General features: G+C 43.5%; 1 protein-coding gene across 10 annotated transcripts in view; it reads right to left on the reverse strand.

The window, feature by feature from the left end:
- CCSER2 (coiled-coil serine rich protein 2) overlaps nucleotides 1-16,276 on the reverse strand; it is a 649,443-nt gene that overhangs the window by 246,417 nt on the left and 386,750 nt on the right. For all 10 annotated transcript variants that reach the window (XM_086922031.1, XM_086922035.1, XM_086922037.1 and 7 more), the window contains one exon: nucleotides 13,046-13,223. In XM_086922031.1, coding sequence (XP_086778157.1) covers nucleotides 13,046-13,223 — 178 coding nt within the window. The remainder of the gene's footprint in view (nucleotides 1-13,045; nucleotides 13,224-16,276) is intronic.

The following is a 16,276-nucleotide window of genomic DNA, read 5'->3' on the forward strand; positions in this document are numbered from 1 at the left end:
TACACAAGCAAAGAGATACATCCAGTCACCAGTATGCAGGCAAATGCACACAGATTAAACTGATGAAAATAAACCTTACCTGTGACTGTCCTCTTCGAGCTTGCATGCTTTTAAACTGCATAGCTCATGATTACCCACTCTTGCACAGCACACCAGATCCAGTACTATGAGCTTCTACACAATCATAAACCTGGATGGAGTAGGAGGTAGACTTTTTTTCTCTATTCCTACTTGGGACAGGGTAAGAGGGCGTACGATTGACAAGCTGTTGAAGCTCCATTATCTGACATGCTGCACTTCATGACACAAGTGCACCATGTCAGACATGTACAGCGACTGTCTGAGGCTGGGCTGTAACGTCCCCCACCATAAACATGCGCTATACAAATAGTGGAGCCGTTCTGCTGCCAACCTGACATTACAGCTTTTTTATGCAAACAAATGATTCATGAGAACGTTTGTGTTCATGTAGAAGTTGTAAAAAGTTAAAGTAGTTAGAGGCAGAGGAGGGAAATGGACCGATGCCCTGGAGCACCCTATGGAGGAGTCTCTGCGGGTATGATCTCTATTTTTCGATAGTGCTTATCATATTGCATTTTCTTATTGTTTGACATTGCTTTTGATTTGTGGGTTCATAATACCCCACTGGGGCCCAATGTATAAATCATGGAGATTGATCAGAAATTATTTGATAAATTAAGGATGTGGCCATTGCCCATAAAATGGCAACCTCATTACAAGAATATGCATGACCTAAAATGTCATTAACTGTGATGTACGTACCCATTAAGAGTTAATACTGATATACAAAAATAATTTATCAATAATTATTTATGAATTCCGGCACACTTATGGACTGTATTTGATATCAAAATGTTTGAGTTCATGTAAATATTTCCCTTTTGGAATCTAGAGATTAAATGATTTCTATTTCATAATTTTAGTTTAATAGTGAGATCTATCGATGTCCTTGTTTTTCAGCACTGTTAAAGAGTAGGTGTTTCATTTCTAGGATTTACTCACCTTTGCACCCTATTTATGTCAATGAGGAAATTGGGCTTGCACTTGAAAAAAGGGTGTGATAGCAGAAAAGCGTTCTCTTCGGCATCGTAAATAAACACTGTAAACTTCCACAGACGAGTGCCTTATCTTTTTATGAAAGGCAGAATAAGAGCTCCACAACCCTCATACATGCACCGGCAACACAACAGTAGAAGGGCGTCAACTCGCTGTGAACAGGACTGTGGATATACAAATATGTATTTATAGAGTGCAACATTCATCCTGAAGGATATCACGGCGCTATGTAGCAAGAGCTTGTGGTAGGGCCGCCGATGGGTGTGGTGGAACTGTCAGGTATTAGGCCTTGGGGAACAAATGAGTTTTAAGTTTCTTTCTAAATGTTTTATAGTCAGCCGGGAGGCGTATGTCTTGGGGTTGTTCGATCCACTGCTTAGCTGCCAGATATGAGAATGAACGTCCTCCTGCCCTCACTTTCCTTACACATTTTGTCCTGGCCTGCGCTTGGGTGACTGACCTTAAGCACCTCATAGGTGCTTAAGGTCACATATATACACACATATACACATACATACATATATACACATAAACACACATATATATACATACACATACATACACACACACATATATATATATACATACATACACATACATACAGACACATATACATACAAACATACACATACAAATATACAGACACATACACACATACACATACATACACATACACATACACACATACACATATACACACATACATATACACACATACATACATACACACACATACACAAACAAATATATACACAAACATACATACATACATACACTACCTACTGGCGGTCGTCAGAAGGTAGGTATAGTTAGTACCTAGTTTTCATGGGAAACGTGTTTTTAGGTCTTGAGGAGACCTCAATGATTTGATTAGCTTTTAGGCCAAAACGTGCACACATTGCATTGCTTTCAATTGTAACACGTGCACGTTTGGCGATTTCCTTGCGGGAGCGAGCTTTGGCGACATCTGTTTGTAATTAACTTACAAACAGATGGTGCCCTTGCTCACTCCCGCAAGGAAAGTGTTGCGAGTGCTTTCAGACGCACTCCCCCACGCCTCCCACTTGTTAACCTGCGGGCTACGCCAAGCGAGTTTTCTTTTCTTATCAGTCGTTCTCTGCAACCAATTCGTGATGGGTCCGGGGAGGGTATCAGTTCTAGGAATATTATGATTTAACATGCTCGGCTCTAACTACCACTCCGAACTCAACGACATTAGGAGTCGAGGTTAACAGATGTAGTCCTGATACAGGGTGTAGTTAGCCATTAAGGAGATTACTCAGTTTCATCTCTGAAATCAACTGATACTCTGTCCCTGCATGCTGCAGTCCCTTGGAAATATGCATTGGCAGAGCCAATATGTTGCTTTGTTAAAAGGTAATTCTCGAGCTATTGGAGGGAAAACCGCATTTACTATCTCCTACTAGCTTCAGAATGGCAGGCCTACATTTCCCTCTCACTCTTTTTTCCCCTTTTGTATTTTTCTCTTTCTCCTTTACTGAGCGTTTTTTCTATTTTCCTTTACTTTTGCTTCCCTTTTCTTTTTCGCTGCCTCTCTCCTGTTCCCTTTCTTGTTCTGTTTTCCCCTATTTCGTTTCTTCTCCTTTCTCTTGTGTTACCTTCTTTCCCTCTCTCTACTTTCTCTTTTCCTCCACCCTCTCCTCTTTCTCCCTCTTTTTCTTACATTCCCCCTTCTCTCTCTCTTTCTCTCTACTTTGCTCTGTTTCTGACTCTCTCCTTTGCGAACACTTGCTCTCTCTTGCAATCTCTCTAGCTGTCTCTCCCTCTCATAGATTTCCTTAGGACCTCCAACCACCCGTAAACTTTTCGCAGATGTGTTTTGACTTGAGCTGCTGGTGGGGAGAAGGCTCTGTTCTCCGACAACGCAGAATTAACTTAAGTTAATTTTAAAAAGAGTTTGTTTACCCTGGTCATGTGCATCCAGTAGCAGCTGCCAACTAGTACAATTAATGTCAACTTCATATATAATCTTGATTTGGTAGAAGTTTAAAACAAGGATGTTTTAACGCCAATCGGAAGCTTTTCCAAGGCGAGTATTGCAGCCCGTTAAGGCCTATTTGAAGCTTTTCTTAAGTCCTTCGTCTGACGCGATGATTGTTTGCAGACTGTTGGGTTTGTGAGCTCCCTGGTCTAAATTTAGCCAGGCATCCACATGCAGCCTCCAATCCTGGAGTCTTCCCAAAAAACATGAATTAGCATTTCGTGGATGTGTGAATTTTGGGCCGTTCTTGGTTTGTTTTGTTAAGATGTACGGCCAGGGCAGGACGGCATTCGAAGGCTTCCCCTCTTGATGGACCGTTCACGCCAACATCCCTGGTCTGGACGCCAGTCCTGTCAATGCACGGTCTCAGGCCACCTGAGGAAAACATTTTACTCTGCAGCTGGGATTATCCCCGGAGCAGGCCACGCTAGTCTGCCCTGCTTTAGTCCACAACTGGGCGGCATCCTGTGCTTTGATGCCCACGCGCTGCTATGTGCTCCCTTGGGAGCGCGGCCCAGGCGGGCTGGCATTCCAGAGGCTTATGAACGGAAAACTGTGACCTCTTTACTGAGGTCCCTGGCGCTGCCTGGTGAAGGTAGGAATCCTTCCTCTGGTGCGACAGCGCGGATGTTCATCGCTCTTACTGGCCAAAGCAGCTCAGCATGCTTCACCATTGGGGCAGTTGTTGACTCCGCTGGCACGAGTGGGGGCAGTGAGGGAAATCTATGCAGAGAGCCTGGGTACCAAAATTCCCATGCCTCTGTCACCGCACCGAGTCTAGGGGGAAGTAGTGGAGTTCTTGTGGCCACTACAAAGAAAGGCGCCCATCTACAGATCTCATCCCTGCCTACTCGGGCTCGCCCCGGTGTCCTGGTCATTCTATTCGGCCGTAAACGTGTCTTCTGAGGCACACTTATCTCAGATACTCATTTGAAGCTTTTTCACCAATCCGAATAAAAGCACAGATGTTTGACGTTTATTCTTTTGTGTGTGCTTTGTTCTAAGTGAAAAGCTGTGTTTCTTGTGTAGTTAATTAAATTATCATAGATACGCTCCCTTTAGGCAAGACCCAACCAGTTGCATTCCGGGAAGCCCAAACCATCAGTATTTCAAATATGTGCGTGAAACGTGGGTAGGATGAGCCGTGCAGCTCAAAAAGGGATGTTCTTTTTACATCATTTGTATTTAATAGAATTGGGAAGCAAAAGAACAGTCTCACAGTTGAGATAGGGATTCACGTACACTGGCGACCGCTTTAGAACTGGCTTTAAAACCATTCTAAGATGGCTGCAGCGTCTACGTGGGATGAGGTGGACTAACTGGCAGTCGGAGCCTGATAGCACTGCTAGTCCTTAAAAAAAAAAAAAAGCATTGGCGTAGCCAATAGGTCTCGCCTTTGGGACTTTATACGTGTTTAGTTATCCAGCACAATATCCTTGGTGTAAGAACATCAAGTGTTGCATGGCTAAACACTTATAAGGTACCAGAGGCAAGACATATTGGCTTTGCCAATGCTTGTTAAATTTGCCAATATCTTTAGCGTAGTTTGATGAATTTTCACGAAATTTAAGACTAATGGGGCGGTCAGGTCAGCTGCTTTGTTGAAAGTGTCTGGGTGATTCGTCAAGCGGCGGTCGAGAAAAAGTGGGGTCCCAAAACACGTTTTCTCCATGTTAATTTCCATGGGACAATTCAGACATGGCTACAGCACGAACTGCAGACCGGAATTACACCAAATTTGGAAGAAAGGTAGATCTTGGGTCAGAAATACGTTCCTTTTTTTCAATACTGTTAATCCGTTCGGTAGTTCCTGAGAAATGTAAACATTTCTCAGATATACAAATGGGGATGCGGAGGATCCACGAACCCTCCCGGATCTCGTACCTGCAATCTGACTGTCTGCTAACACTTCAAACCAGTAAGTATTGACAGCAATCTTGGGACTCAGTTGAACTGAGTCACATGAAAAAAGGTTAAAAAAACATGAAAATATTAGGAAAAGGGGGCAGAGTGGAAACACTCTGACACTCTAAGCCTGCTCAGCTGAGGGGGTCCCACAGGGACACACAGGGCCAAATAAACGATTTTTTTGGCAGGATTCTCGTTAGTTCTGCAAATCTGGCCAATTTTTTTTTATTTTAACAAAGCGCGGTCTCCCTTTCCTTTAAGCCCACGGGTAGGCCAGGTACCAGGTACAATAAAAAAATTGTTTCGGGGGACCGCCATCTCCCCGGGGCTTAAGTGAAAAAAATGCTTGCAGCCACCTCCTTGGGGCTATTTAGATTATCATGCATGTAGTTCTCCTATCCTTTTTTATATAAAAAGGGGGGGGGGTCAGGCCCTGGGGAATGGTCTTAATGAATGTATGGTATTAAAGAAACCCCGTGAGTACCCTGCAGTTTTTTAGAGCCATAATTGGTCTACGTGAATCTCACTGTCACGGTTTGCTTGAGGCACCCGCTTGCGTTTGGCAGTAGCGGTGAATATGGAGCAGTAATAAATATAATAGGAAGGTGAGAGTGGATTAAAAACTCAATCCACTTTTTGCCCACAACTTCCACCGGGCAATGAAATTGACCTCTTCCAAGAAGTTATGGTGGAAGATCTGAATCGAAGAAAACTTAATTACCCCTTAATCAAGAGAAAGAAGAAGAATTGGAATTTAACACCTGGAGAACAGCGAGAACTACAAAATGATTCACAGATCATAATATAAGCCTCTGACAAAGGTGGAAACATTGTAGGGCAGAACCTCAATGACTAAATTTTAGAGGCCAATAGACAATTGGGGAATGAGGATCGTTTTGAGAAAATAAAAAACAATCCAATGGAAACATGGATCAAGGAATATCATCTAATGTTGCTGGGCTGGAAAGATCAAGGCCTAATTGATTATGAGGAATACACGTGTCTTAAAATTGACTTCCCTATTGTACCCATGATTTACTTTCTACAGAAAGTTCATAAAATCATTCAAAAACCACCAGGAAGACCAATTGTCAGCTCCAAGGGTTCTCCTCTTGAAAACACATCACGCTTCATTGATATACTTTTAATGAACTATCTGACATCTTTGCCATCTTACCTAAGAGACTCAATGGATTTTCTTAAGAAGATTAAAAAAATCGAATGGAAAGAACACTTTATTATGGCAACAATAGACTTTCCTTCCCTCTATACATCGATCGTCCATAATGTTGGAATTGCTGCTGTCAAACATTTCTTGAATAAGAGATCTGTAAGCTATCTTGAACATTCAGAGATGTATTGGGCATGTTGACATATTGTCTTAATCACAACATATTTCTTTTTAAAGGCAACTTCTTCCATCAAAAGCAGGGGACAGCAATGGGAACATCGTTTGCGCCCACCTACACTAATCTCGTGATGGCAGCAGGGGAAACTGAAATCATGAAAATGCCTGCTAGTCTCAACATAAGAATTTGGAGTAGATTTATAGACTAACTTTTTGTGATATGGGAGGGGAGCTGCACGGAGTTTGAAATCGTTATCCAAAACCTGAATTATCAATACATTCAATCTCTCTTTCACATCTACTATCAGGGAGTCTAATGTCATCTTCCTGGAAGTAGAAGTCTTAATCGAAAATCAAAAACATTGTACTAAAAAGTACAGGAAACCAACATCATGCAACAGCATTCTACAAGCTAACAGCGGGCATCCACAAAACCTAAAATGAAGCAAACCCTATGGAGAAATACTTAGGGCCAAGAGGAACTGCTCTGAAACTGTTGACTTTGAAGCGTAATTGGTTGAGATGAGTGACCGTTTCCTGTTAAGGGGATATCCTCTGAAAGTCATTGAGACTGCAAGAACTAAAGTGAAATCCAAAATGAGAAAGGACCTTCTAATAGCACGTCAGGTAGGCTCAGAGCCAAATCACAAAAATTAAGACACCACAACTCGACTGATTATCGATTTCAACAACCAAAACACAGAACAGAGAGAAATTAAACAAAGGAATTGGAAGATTCTCTTGCTTGATGAAACCTTACAAACCTCTCTTCCCCTATATCCTAGTATAACATATAGAAAAATAGCAATTCTGGGTGACATTTTAACACAGCCATTTAAATGTATTGCGACTTATATAGCGCACGTATCACCCGAAGGCATCAAGGCGCTTGCCTTGGGAACCCGTCCTGGCTTTTCCCTGTGAGATAACCCCTACTGGGCATCCCCAAGGTGAAAGCCAGGCATCCCGCAGCGGGTGGGCCGCCGTAGTGGAGATTAAGCAAGCTATTGCCCAGAGTTGCAGCGTGGGACCCCATGCACCGAGGTGAGAATTATCAAGTCCGTGGACATTTTTGGGCTCAGGACCCTGCCGCGTCGGGAATTGAACCCTGGTCCCGGGCCAGACCTCTGCATCAGGGTCTGCCGCTCTAATCAGTGAGCCACACTCCTCCAATCAGTGAGCCACACTCCTCCTCATTTAATGATCCAACAACCTAAAGTTTCAACATGGCTCAACACTCCTGGTTTCTGGTGATGCCTAAAGTGCAAAGTGTGCATTAATGGGAAGAATACCAAATATCAACTCCAAAATGGCAAAATAACGCACAAATGTGTGGTTTGTATATTACAGTGTCCCTGTAAAAAGTAGTATGTTGGAAGTACGATGAATACATTGAAATTGAGAATTCTGCAACACCTGCAAGCCATCAAAAATAAGGACTTCTATCCAATGGACAACCATTTTCATGACTTCCCCTCTAATGATAGCCGCCAATTGATCTACTCTGGCATCAAAATCATCAAGCAAAAAGAAAGAGGTGGTGACAGGACACTAAGCCTAAGAAGAGCAGAATCACAACTGATTCTGGCGGTAGGCACTGAGAATCCACGAGGGCACAATCTGGATGCAGTACTACACAGACATCTAAAGTAACTAAATAATATCCAGACATTACGGTGTCGTGAGATCTGCTCACTGATCATTTTGGGGTTGTGATCTTGTGACTGGACTGCATTTGTGTATTTCTACATTTTTTTAATATACTTGATGTTTTTCAGGACCAATATAGATATGTTTATTGATGCAATCAAGATGCACAAATTCAGATATTAGTCCCATTGATGATTTTAAATAATTTTGAATAACACAGGTACATCAGTATGTATTGCTCATCTAGAGATATACTATTACAGGATTGCATTACAAATGAATTTAAGAATTAAGGAGTCTTAAAATCATCGAGTGTAATGCCTATGCTAACAGTACTTTACTGTCACAACTTCTATTCTATGTACTGGCATTTTAGTTATAGTCATTCACACTCACAGAATCTTACTACCCATTATCATATAGCAGTATGTACAAGTAGTTGCAAATGGTAATAGAATTGCCATCACATGTATTGGGATATGCTCAGTCTAGCTGCTGAATAGCAGTAAAAAGCGAAGAGGGATCTAGCACTTGTGCACTTTAAGAGACACTCTAGACGGTGGATTCTATGGTCCATTAGAAGGCTTGGAAGCCGAAGTACGAAGACAGTCCTTTTAACCTTGTTTTGCACTTTGGTGTGTCAATAAATATTTCTTGAAAACTGACCTCTGCTGTGATGCTGTGAATTCTCGCTGTGGAAGAAAAAAGCTCGAGCTGAGAATTTATCCTCTATCTATATATATATATACATACATACATATACACATACATATACACTTACATACACATACATACACACACACACATATACACACACCCTGGTTGGCTAAGGTAGGTACCTTAGGCCAAATAGGGACCAGCGTTTTCACGTCGGGGAAAGGAAGGACACCTTCTGAGATAGCGCCCGCTCACCCCCTTGATAGCTTGGCACAGCAGCCAGGCTTATCTTCAAGGCAAATGTGTGAAGTATTTACAACCATGCTCATAGCAACCCAATGATGACATCACAAATGGACTCCACACGAGTTTTATAAAAACGAGTATACATTTTATATAAAAAGATATACGATAAGACCACACAATATAAATCCAACATATGAGTATGTGTTATATTCCTCCTGGCTGGTTGTTAGGCCAGCCAGCCCTTGTAAGTTCTGGCAGTATTAATGAGCACTTCTAAACATTCCACTGCAGTCCTAATACCATGTTATGCAGTTTGTAATGCTAAAATCAGGCACTTTGCAATGGAAAAGTAATGCAATGCGTAACGCACCAATCAGGCACTGTGCAAAGAAAATATAATGCAATGCGTAAGTACTTCGTTATGCAGAAATAATGCAATGCGTAACACGCTTTTCAGATAGTTCGTTATGCAGGAACAATGCAATGTGTCATACGACATTTAGGTAGTTCATTATGCAGGAAAACTGCCATGAGTAATATGCTTTTCAGGTAGTTTGTTATGCAGGAACAATGCAATGCATCATACGACAATCAGGTAGTTCATTATACAGAAATAATGCCATGCGTAGTACACTAATCAGGTACTCCGTTATGCAGAAATAAGGTAATGAGTAATACACTCCAGCACCGGTCATGGTGCCTTAGCCGGTCTCTCCGCCACTCATGCTGACTCGCAGCCAGCCTCTGCCAATAGCTGCCCCCAACACGGGTATGGTGTAACAAAAAGTGCAGTTCCGCACTCTGGCCCCGGTACTGCCACTCCCTTTGCCAGTACGGTCCGCGATACGAGCTGAAGCAGAGGCTTGCGCTGCCGGGATGAGAGAGAGGCAGAGAGAGTCTCCCTCCGAGCCCGCACCCCACCCCAGGCCTTGACACACATTACCTGGGGGGGTGCAACCTCACTCTCCTCTCCTCGCGATGTGGACCTCCGATGCAATCTTTGTGAATTGGCAACGGCAGGCTCAGGCCGGCAGATCAGTTTCTACAGGACTGCCGGTTCGTCCCGGGCCGCTACTGCTACGAAGATCTCAGGCTGCCCCAGGGCACACACACATAGCGTCGCGGAGTCTCCCTTGACCTTCGGGTGCACGATAACAAGGCAATCCTCACAAAGGTCTCAGGTTGCACCAAGCACACGCACACTGCGTCGCTGAGACTCACTTGGATTCCGATGCACACGATAACTGGACGGTCCTCACGAAGGGCTCAGACTGCAAAAAGCACATGCACACAGCGTCGCTAAGACTCGCTTGGACTCCAGGTGCCCATGATCACAGGGCACTCCTTACGAGGGTCTCAGGCTGCAAAAAGCACACGCACACAGCGTTGCTGAGACTCTCCTGCCAACTTTTGTGTTCCTGAGTTTCTGCAACAGGGAGCTAGATCACCTCAGGCCCTTGGGGATGTTACTTCAGGACACAGTACAGCAAAGTTCTTTCAAGCAGGGGGACACAGCAAAGTCCTTTCAGCATTTCCTTGGTTAAAAGAGCAAACTGCAGGCCAGCCCCAGAACACACAGTAAGGGTCAGTCCTTTCCTTAAGTCTCTTCAGTTGTTTCTTACTTGGCAAAGGTTCCTCTTGACCCCAAAGTAGCTCCAGTCTTGTTTAATCTTGATCAAGCAATTTTCCAAACTTTAGGGGATTAAGCTCGCATAGTTATACCCCTCAATGGCTTTGAAGTTTGAGTTCGGGGGTACTGACCCCCGTTCAAAACAGGTCTGGGTGCCTCCCTGCTAGTGACACCTTCTTTCTTTGGTTAGTGGGGGTCTGGATTCTCAATCCCTCAGCAGGAGATGGGACAATTGTTTTATGGCAGCAACCCAGGCCTCTTCACCTTTAGGGACTACTCCTCTCCTACACTCCAGATGCAGGTCAGCCTGTTGCGGTCTCACCTCCTCCCCTGGGTCAAGACATCCCCAGGATCCCATTGCTTTCAAATCCAGACAGACAGTCAATCCACAACCAGGCAGACACACACAGAAACGTTAGAGCACAAAAATCCAGCCAATTCTAAAAGAGCGGCTTCTAAACACATAATGCAAAAAACACCTTCATAAAAAGATGTGTTATTCCATTGTGAGTTCAGGCACACTAAACTTCACCTCTCCATCTTAAGCCTTTGGGAAGATAGGCAGGAAAACACATTACACAGCTTCCCCATTCTGTCCTATGGGCAAGATGGCCTTTCTACAGTGAAAAATGTAATGGAGATTATTTTACTGTCAGGACATGGTACACACCTTAGTACATGTCCAGCCTTTCACATGCACTGCACCCTGCCAAGAGAGTACCCTGTACCTACCATAGGGGTGTCTGATGTGCATAGAAAGGGAAGGGTAAGGTCTGGCAAGTGGGTGCACTTGTCAGAACAACATGGCAGTTTAACAAACTGCGCGCAAGCACTGCAATGGCAGGCCTGAATTCCCTCATTAAGGGGTGGCACAATTAGTGCTGCAGGCTCACTAATAGCATTTGATTTACCAGCCCTGGCACACAAAGCACACTTTACTAGGGACTTTACTGGTAAGGCAAACATACCAGTCATGGACAACCAATTACCATATACAGGGAGCACTTGCACTTTGACTGATCCGCAGTAGCAAAGTGCCCAAAGCATCTAAGATGGCAACACCATGTCAGAAAAAAGGTCTAGGGGGAAAGCAGAACGTTTAGGGAACTTTAGCCAAAAAGGGCATAATCCTACAATCTTATACACATATATATATATATATATATATATATATATATATATATATATATATATATATATATATATATATATATATACACATACATATACACACACACACACACATACATACATATACACACACACATATATACACACATACATACATATACACACACACAAACAAATGGATGGCGGGTAACTGTGTAATATGGACTTCTATTGCAATCAAGAGGCTTTGGTGGCATTTATGACACACAAGGTTAAAGGAGGAGCGATTATAAATTCCACCTGAACCCCAAGATATTTCCTGCCACCCTGGCTGGCTATTAACCTTTTGGAATCCAGGATAACCAAGGATTTCACTGAACACATTAACATCCAAATATGCCCCCATAACATTGGCCATAAGATCCAATCTAGACTGGAAGCACTGTGCATCATAATTTCCTGAGGCTGCCTTTCCTACACATACAGAACGAAATATTTTGTGAAGACAGACCTGTGACAGGATATTTAGCTCGAGTGAAGGTACCCCTGTCCTAGAGTGGCAGAGTTGCAACCCTTCTCGGAGCAGGGGGGGGATAAGTTTGGCGCTCAGATAGGGGCTTGGAGGCTTTGCATGTTCCTCATTAGGCTGTGTAATGCAGCCTGGTGGGGAAGGTGCAAAGTGCGTATGACGGTTTGACCAGCACTCTTGGGTCAGTCAAACCAACATCCACACTTTAGAGTGTGCTTTACACTCCTCCCCTGCCCCCTTAACTGGCCAGCCCAACCCACCCACTAAAATGATTACAATATTTTGTATCATTTTAGTTTTCCTTTTTACTCTGCTTGCAGAGCAGTGGGGCACCACTCCTCCGCCTTAGTGGAGGAGCCACCATTGCCCCTTCGACTCCCTCATGTATTAAGAATTGATTACTTGCACGCTTCCGCCACGAGCTAAAAGTACAAAAGACGCAAATTATGCAACTGGAGTGCAATCGTCCAGGTGGCTCTGGAACACTACTGACAAACACAGGCCATCTGTCTTCAACACTTGACAGTATGGCCAATGAACCAGGGATGGCAAGGATTATATTTTTGGAAATATGTCCAGGTCCTTCCAGGGCGGTTAACATTTGATAGCAATCCTTTCAAGATGGGGACGGCCACCACTTTCAAATGGAGTGCAATCCCTACGAAATGGTAGCTGCAATTCATGGATTTAGTTCTTGAAATCCAAAAACACTGCAAGGCCAAAATAGGTGGTGAGGACAGGGCAAGTAGATGGAGGCCATAGCCCAAGGCCAAGCTATGCTTCCATGGCCTAGTACGAATCCTATACCATTAATATTAGATCCCGTTACCAATACGAAGTTAACTTTTTTTTTTAAATAACTGAATAAAAGAAACAAAAGGTGCTTACCTGAAGTAATCGCTTCAGCCTGAGTAACTGGGTTTTTACTGCCGTGCAATCCTGCACCATGTGGCGCAAAGTCATTTCATCAAGCATAACAATGTTGTCATGGAAACCCATCATTTGTGGTGCTCTTGGGGCTTGGAAAAGATTTACAGTACCGTATCCGTCAACAATTCCTTTTGCCCTGAAAAAAAAAAGTGCCTCAGTATCATCTATAAACTAACAATCTTGTGCAAAATTAAGTTTGCACCTCTGTGACAAACTGATACGTTTAGGCTATACAGCAGACACCATTATAAATTCATTTGTAAAGAATAACAAAACATTTTTATATACTTGGCTGAATTAGATTGATCTATAAAAATGTCTTACCATATTACACATTCCGGAACTCGTGTTTAACCTTTATCCATTAACCATTTTACAAGGAGAAAATATAGGTCCACGAATATAAGCACTGTCACTTACACAAGTCACTTTCAAGATCACTCTTCAGTTTGCTAATGTATCAGATAGGGGACGAGATGTGAACGAAGAATACTTTAATAATTACAGTACACTCCATTTGCTCACTTAGAGGCTGAAAACCCTCTATTCGGAGAGAGAGGGAAATTTGTAAATCATAAAATAAAAAGCTACCAAGAACTTCAGGCTACTTACTACCGGGTTGGTTCTGACATAAGCCTCGAGGAGAAGCACACTATTAAAATGTACATAACTCCGGAAATGGTTCATTTCTTCTTTATTTAAGTATTCAGGGACAAAAACCCCAGCCACATGAAAGCCTCCCGGCTCCTAGCTCTCTCTTCATAACTGCTTTCCGTGGAACCATCATACATTCCAGTGATGATGTGCTGGATACTAGTCAGCTCATCATCACATGGCAACAGAATCCTAGCTGGTCACAAAACTAGATACTACATACACACAAGGATAAGAGCTGCCCACCAAGCTACCGTGCATCTTACTTCAAAAGAAGCCGATCTCTGAAATGGACCACCCCTACCAAAGTTCCAGTAAAGTGGGCAAGGAAATCTCTTAATAATAATAATAATTACAATCCACATTTGTAAAGCGTGAACAATCACCCGTAAGGGTCTAGGCGCAAGGGGCCGTCAGGAAGATTAAGCAAGATATTGCCCAGAGTCACTTGGTGCTGGGATACTCTGCCGCCGGCGCTGGGGATCGAACCGTGATCCCCAGAGTCCAGCGTCTGTCGCCCTGGCTGCGGCGCCACACCCCTCGCTCTTAGCAAGGAGACCCTGAAGTAGAGCAACTTGTAAAGCAATGGGAGGAATACAATAGCATCAGGTTACGTGAAAGCTAGGAATCGGATGTCGACACACATTTGTAAAATCCAGATACGCTTTTACAATTATCAAAAAATATGCAAATTATCTTTGCTGAAATACATTATAAGCACATTTGCCTTAGGCATACTTAAAGCAGCTGTCTTGAAAGCCCGACACGATTTTACTACTTTGTGAGTCCATCAGCTTTGTTCAACCGAGGACCTGCTTTTTATAAAGAGCCAGTACAGTGGGTAGCTAGGAGTTGAAAGAGATAACGCTTAATAAAGGACATTTTCTTTTACTGTTGGAAGCATTTTTGCATTTTCATATCTTACTTTGATCTTAATTATAAAAATGTGTTTGAAGAGCTTTAAACAAACCACAATCAAAAGATTGTGTATAACATTACTATTAACTGTACATTCGATCAGCTCAAAAATCCCTAAAAAACAGCACACAATTCGTTATGCTAGCATTAAAATCACATTTAATACTACTCCATATATATTTTCACACACGCTAAAAAATGTCCCATCGAATCAAATTATAATTTTTTTTTGATTTTGATAAAGACTTTCCACTTTTGCCAGAATGTGCTAATATTATGATTCCCATTGTCAGGGCGCAGGTTATATTCATTTGCTGCAAACTTCCAGGGGGATTACGAGTTTCTGCAGCTAGTCACAGAGAAGTAAGCGAAGAGGCGAACTAAGGTGTGCAACAGTTTTGACTGACTCCACAAATTCTGCACCCATGTCTATACCATCAGCCATAATGCCAGGCAATGCCCCTCAATATCAGACATGTGGTTCTTTCCTATTATTGTACTTTGTGATCTTTTGCAGTACCACTGTTGTAAAGCGCTCCGATACCCTCGGGTCTAGCCAGCGCTTTATAAAACTTCAGAATAAGTAAATAAGTGCATCCATTCTGGATCGTATTGCTTCTAATTGGTACTGCCATGATTAGTTTACTCTTATGCATCCAGTACATCACCTTTCCCAAACTGAAATTTCAAAACCTTGACATGAACCCCAAGTGCGCCAGGTATGCCCGTGGGTCCTGGGCTCACTGTGCCACTGGAATCAAGCTATCCTGGCTGAAGAGGGGTGAAACCCCAAAACCGGTCCTAGGATGCTTGTTTCCGGTCCAGGGAGGACCTGGCTTGGCAGTTCGGGCTGGACTGTTCCCATGAGGCAGAGGGTCAAGACTGATTTGCATATGGCCAGATCTAAACTGGGGTGGCATGGTGAGCAGAAGAATGATGGATTTAACCCAGATCTCTTGACTGGGGGTGAATGTTTTGATTTGTTCTGCATTCCGTCCATCAATTGTGTGTCTTTTGCATGAACTCAAAAGATACATGGCGATTGTAAATTTTATTGGCTGATTTCAGGACAAAGTCTCAACCCAGTGATTCAAATTTATCAGATTAAATATACCATCTGCCATTTTGGTTGGTTTGTCAACTCAGCTTGAGTCTGCTAAGTAACACTTGCAGTTAAAAATACAAAATGGGGGGGGGGGGGCGTGGCCAAGATGGCGACGGAGTAAGACGTCTTTTCGAGTCCCTCCGGCGCCGAGCCCAGCTTAGCCTTGTTTAGCACGATTAGCGGCATGCTTTACGGTCCCACTTGGACTGCCTCGGCTCCCTGAGGTGGGGGCCAGCTCCGGTGCCGCACACGGAACCTTTGGAGGTCGAGACGAGGTCTCTGGAGTGGCGACGCCACGCGGCCCTGAAATCCCCGGCCTAGCGTAGTGGAGGGGCTGGACTTCCTGATCTCTGACGCGGCTACTGAGCGAGGACTCTTAGGCGGGACGGCGGTGGTGTGGACACCCGCGGCCCCAGCTTTGTTGCCTACCGAGTCTATTGGCGAGGGTTTGGAGGAGTTAGACGGCGTTGGAATCGGGGACCACGGCCGTCACGTAGCCGTCGACGGGGTGA

The sequence above is a fragment of the Lissotriton vulgaris genome, chromosome 5 (assembly GCF_964263255.1).
Source record: "Lissotriton vulgaris chromosome 5, aLisVul1.2, whole genome shotgun sequence".
NCBI classification, from domain to species: domain Eukaryota; kingdom Metazoa; phylum Chordata; class Amphibia; order Caudata; family Salamandridae; genus Lissotriton; species Lissotriton vulgaris.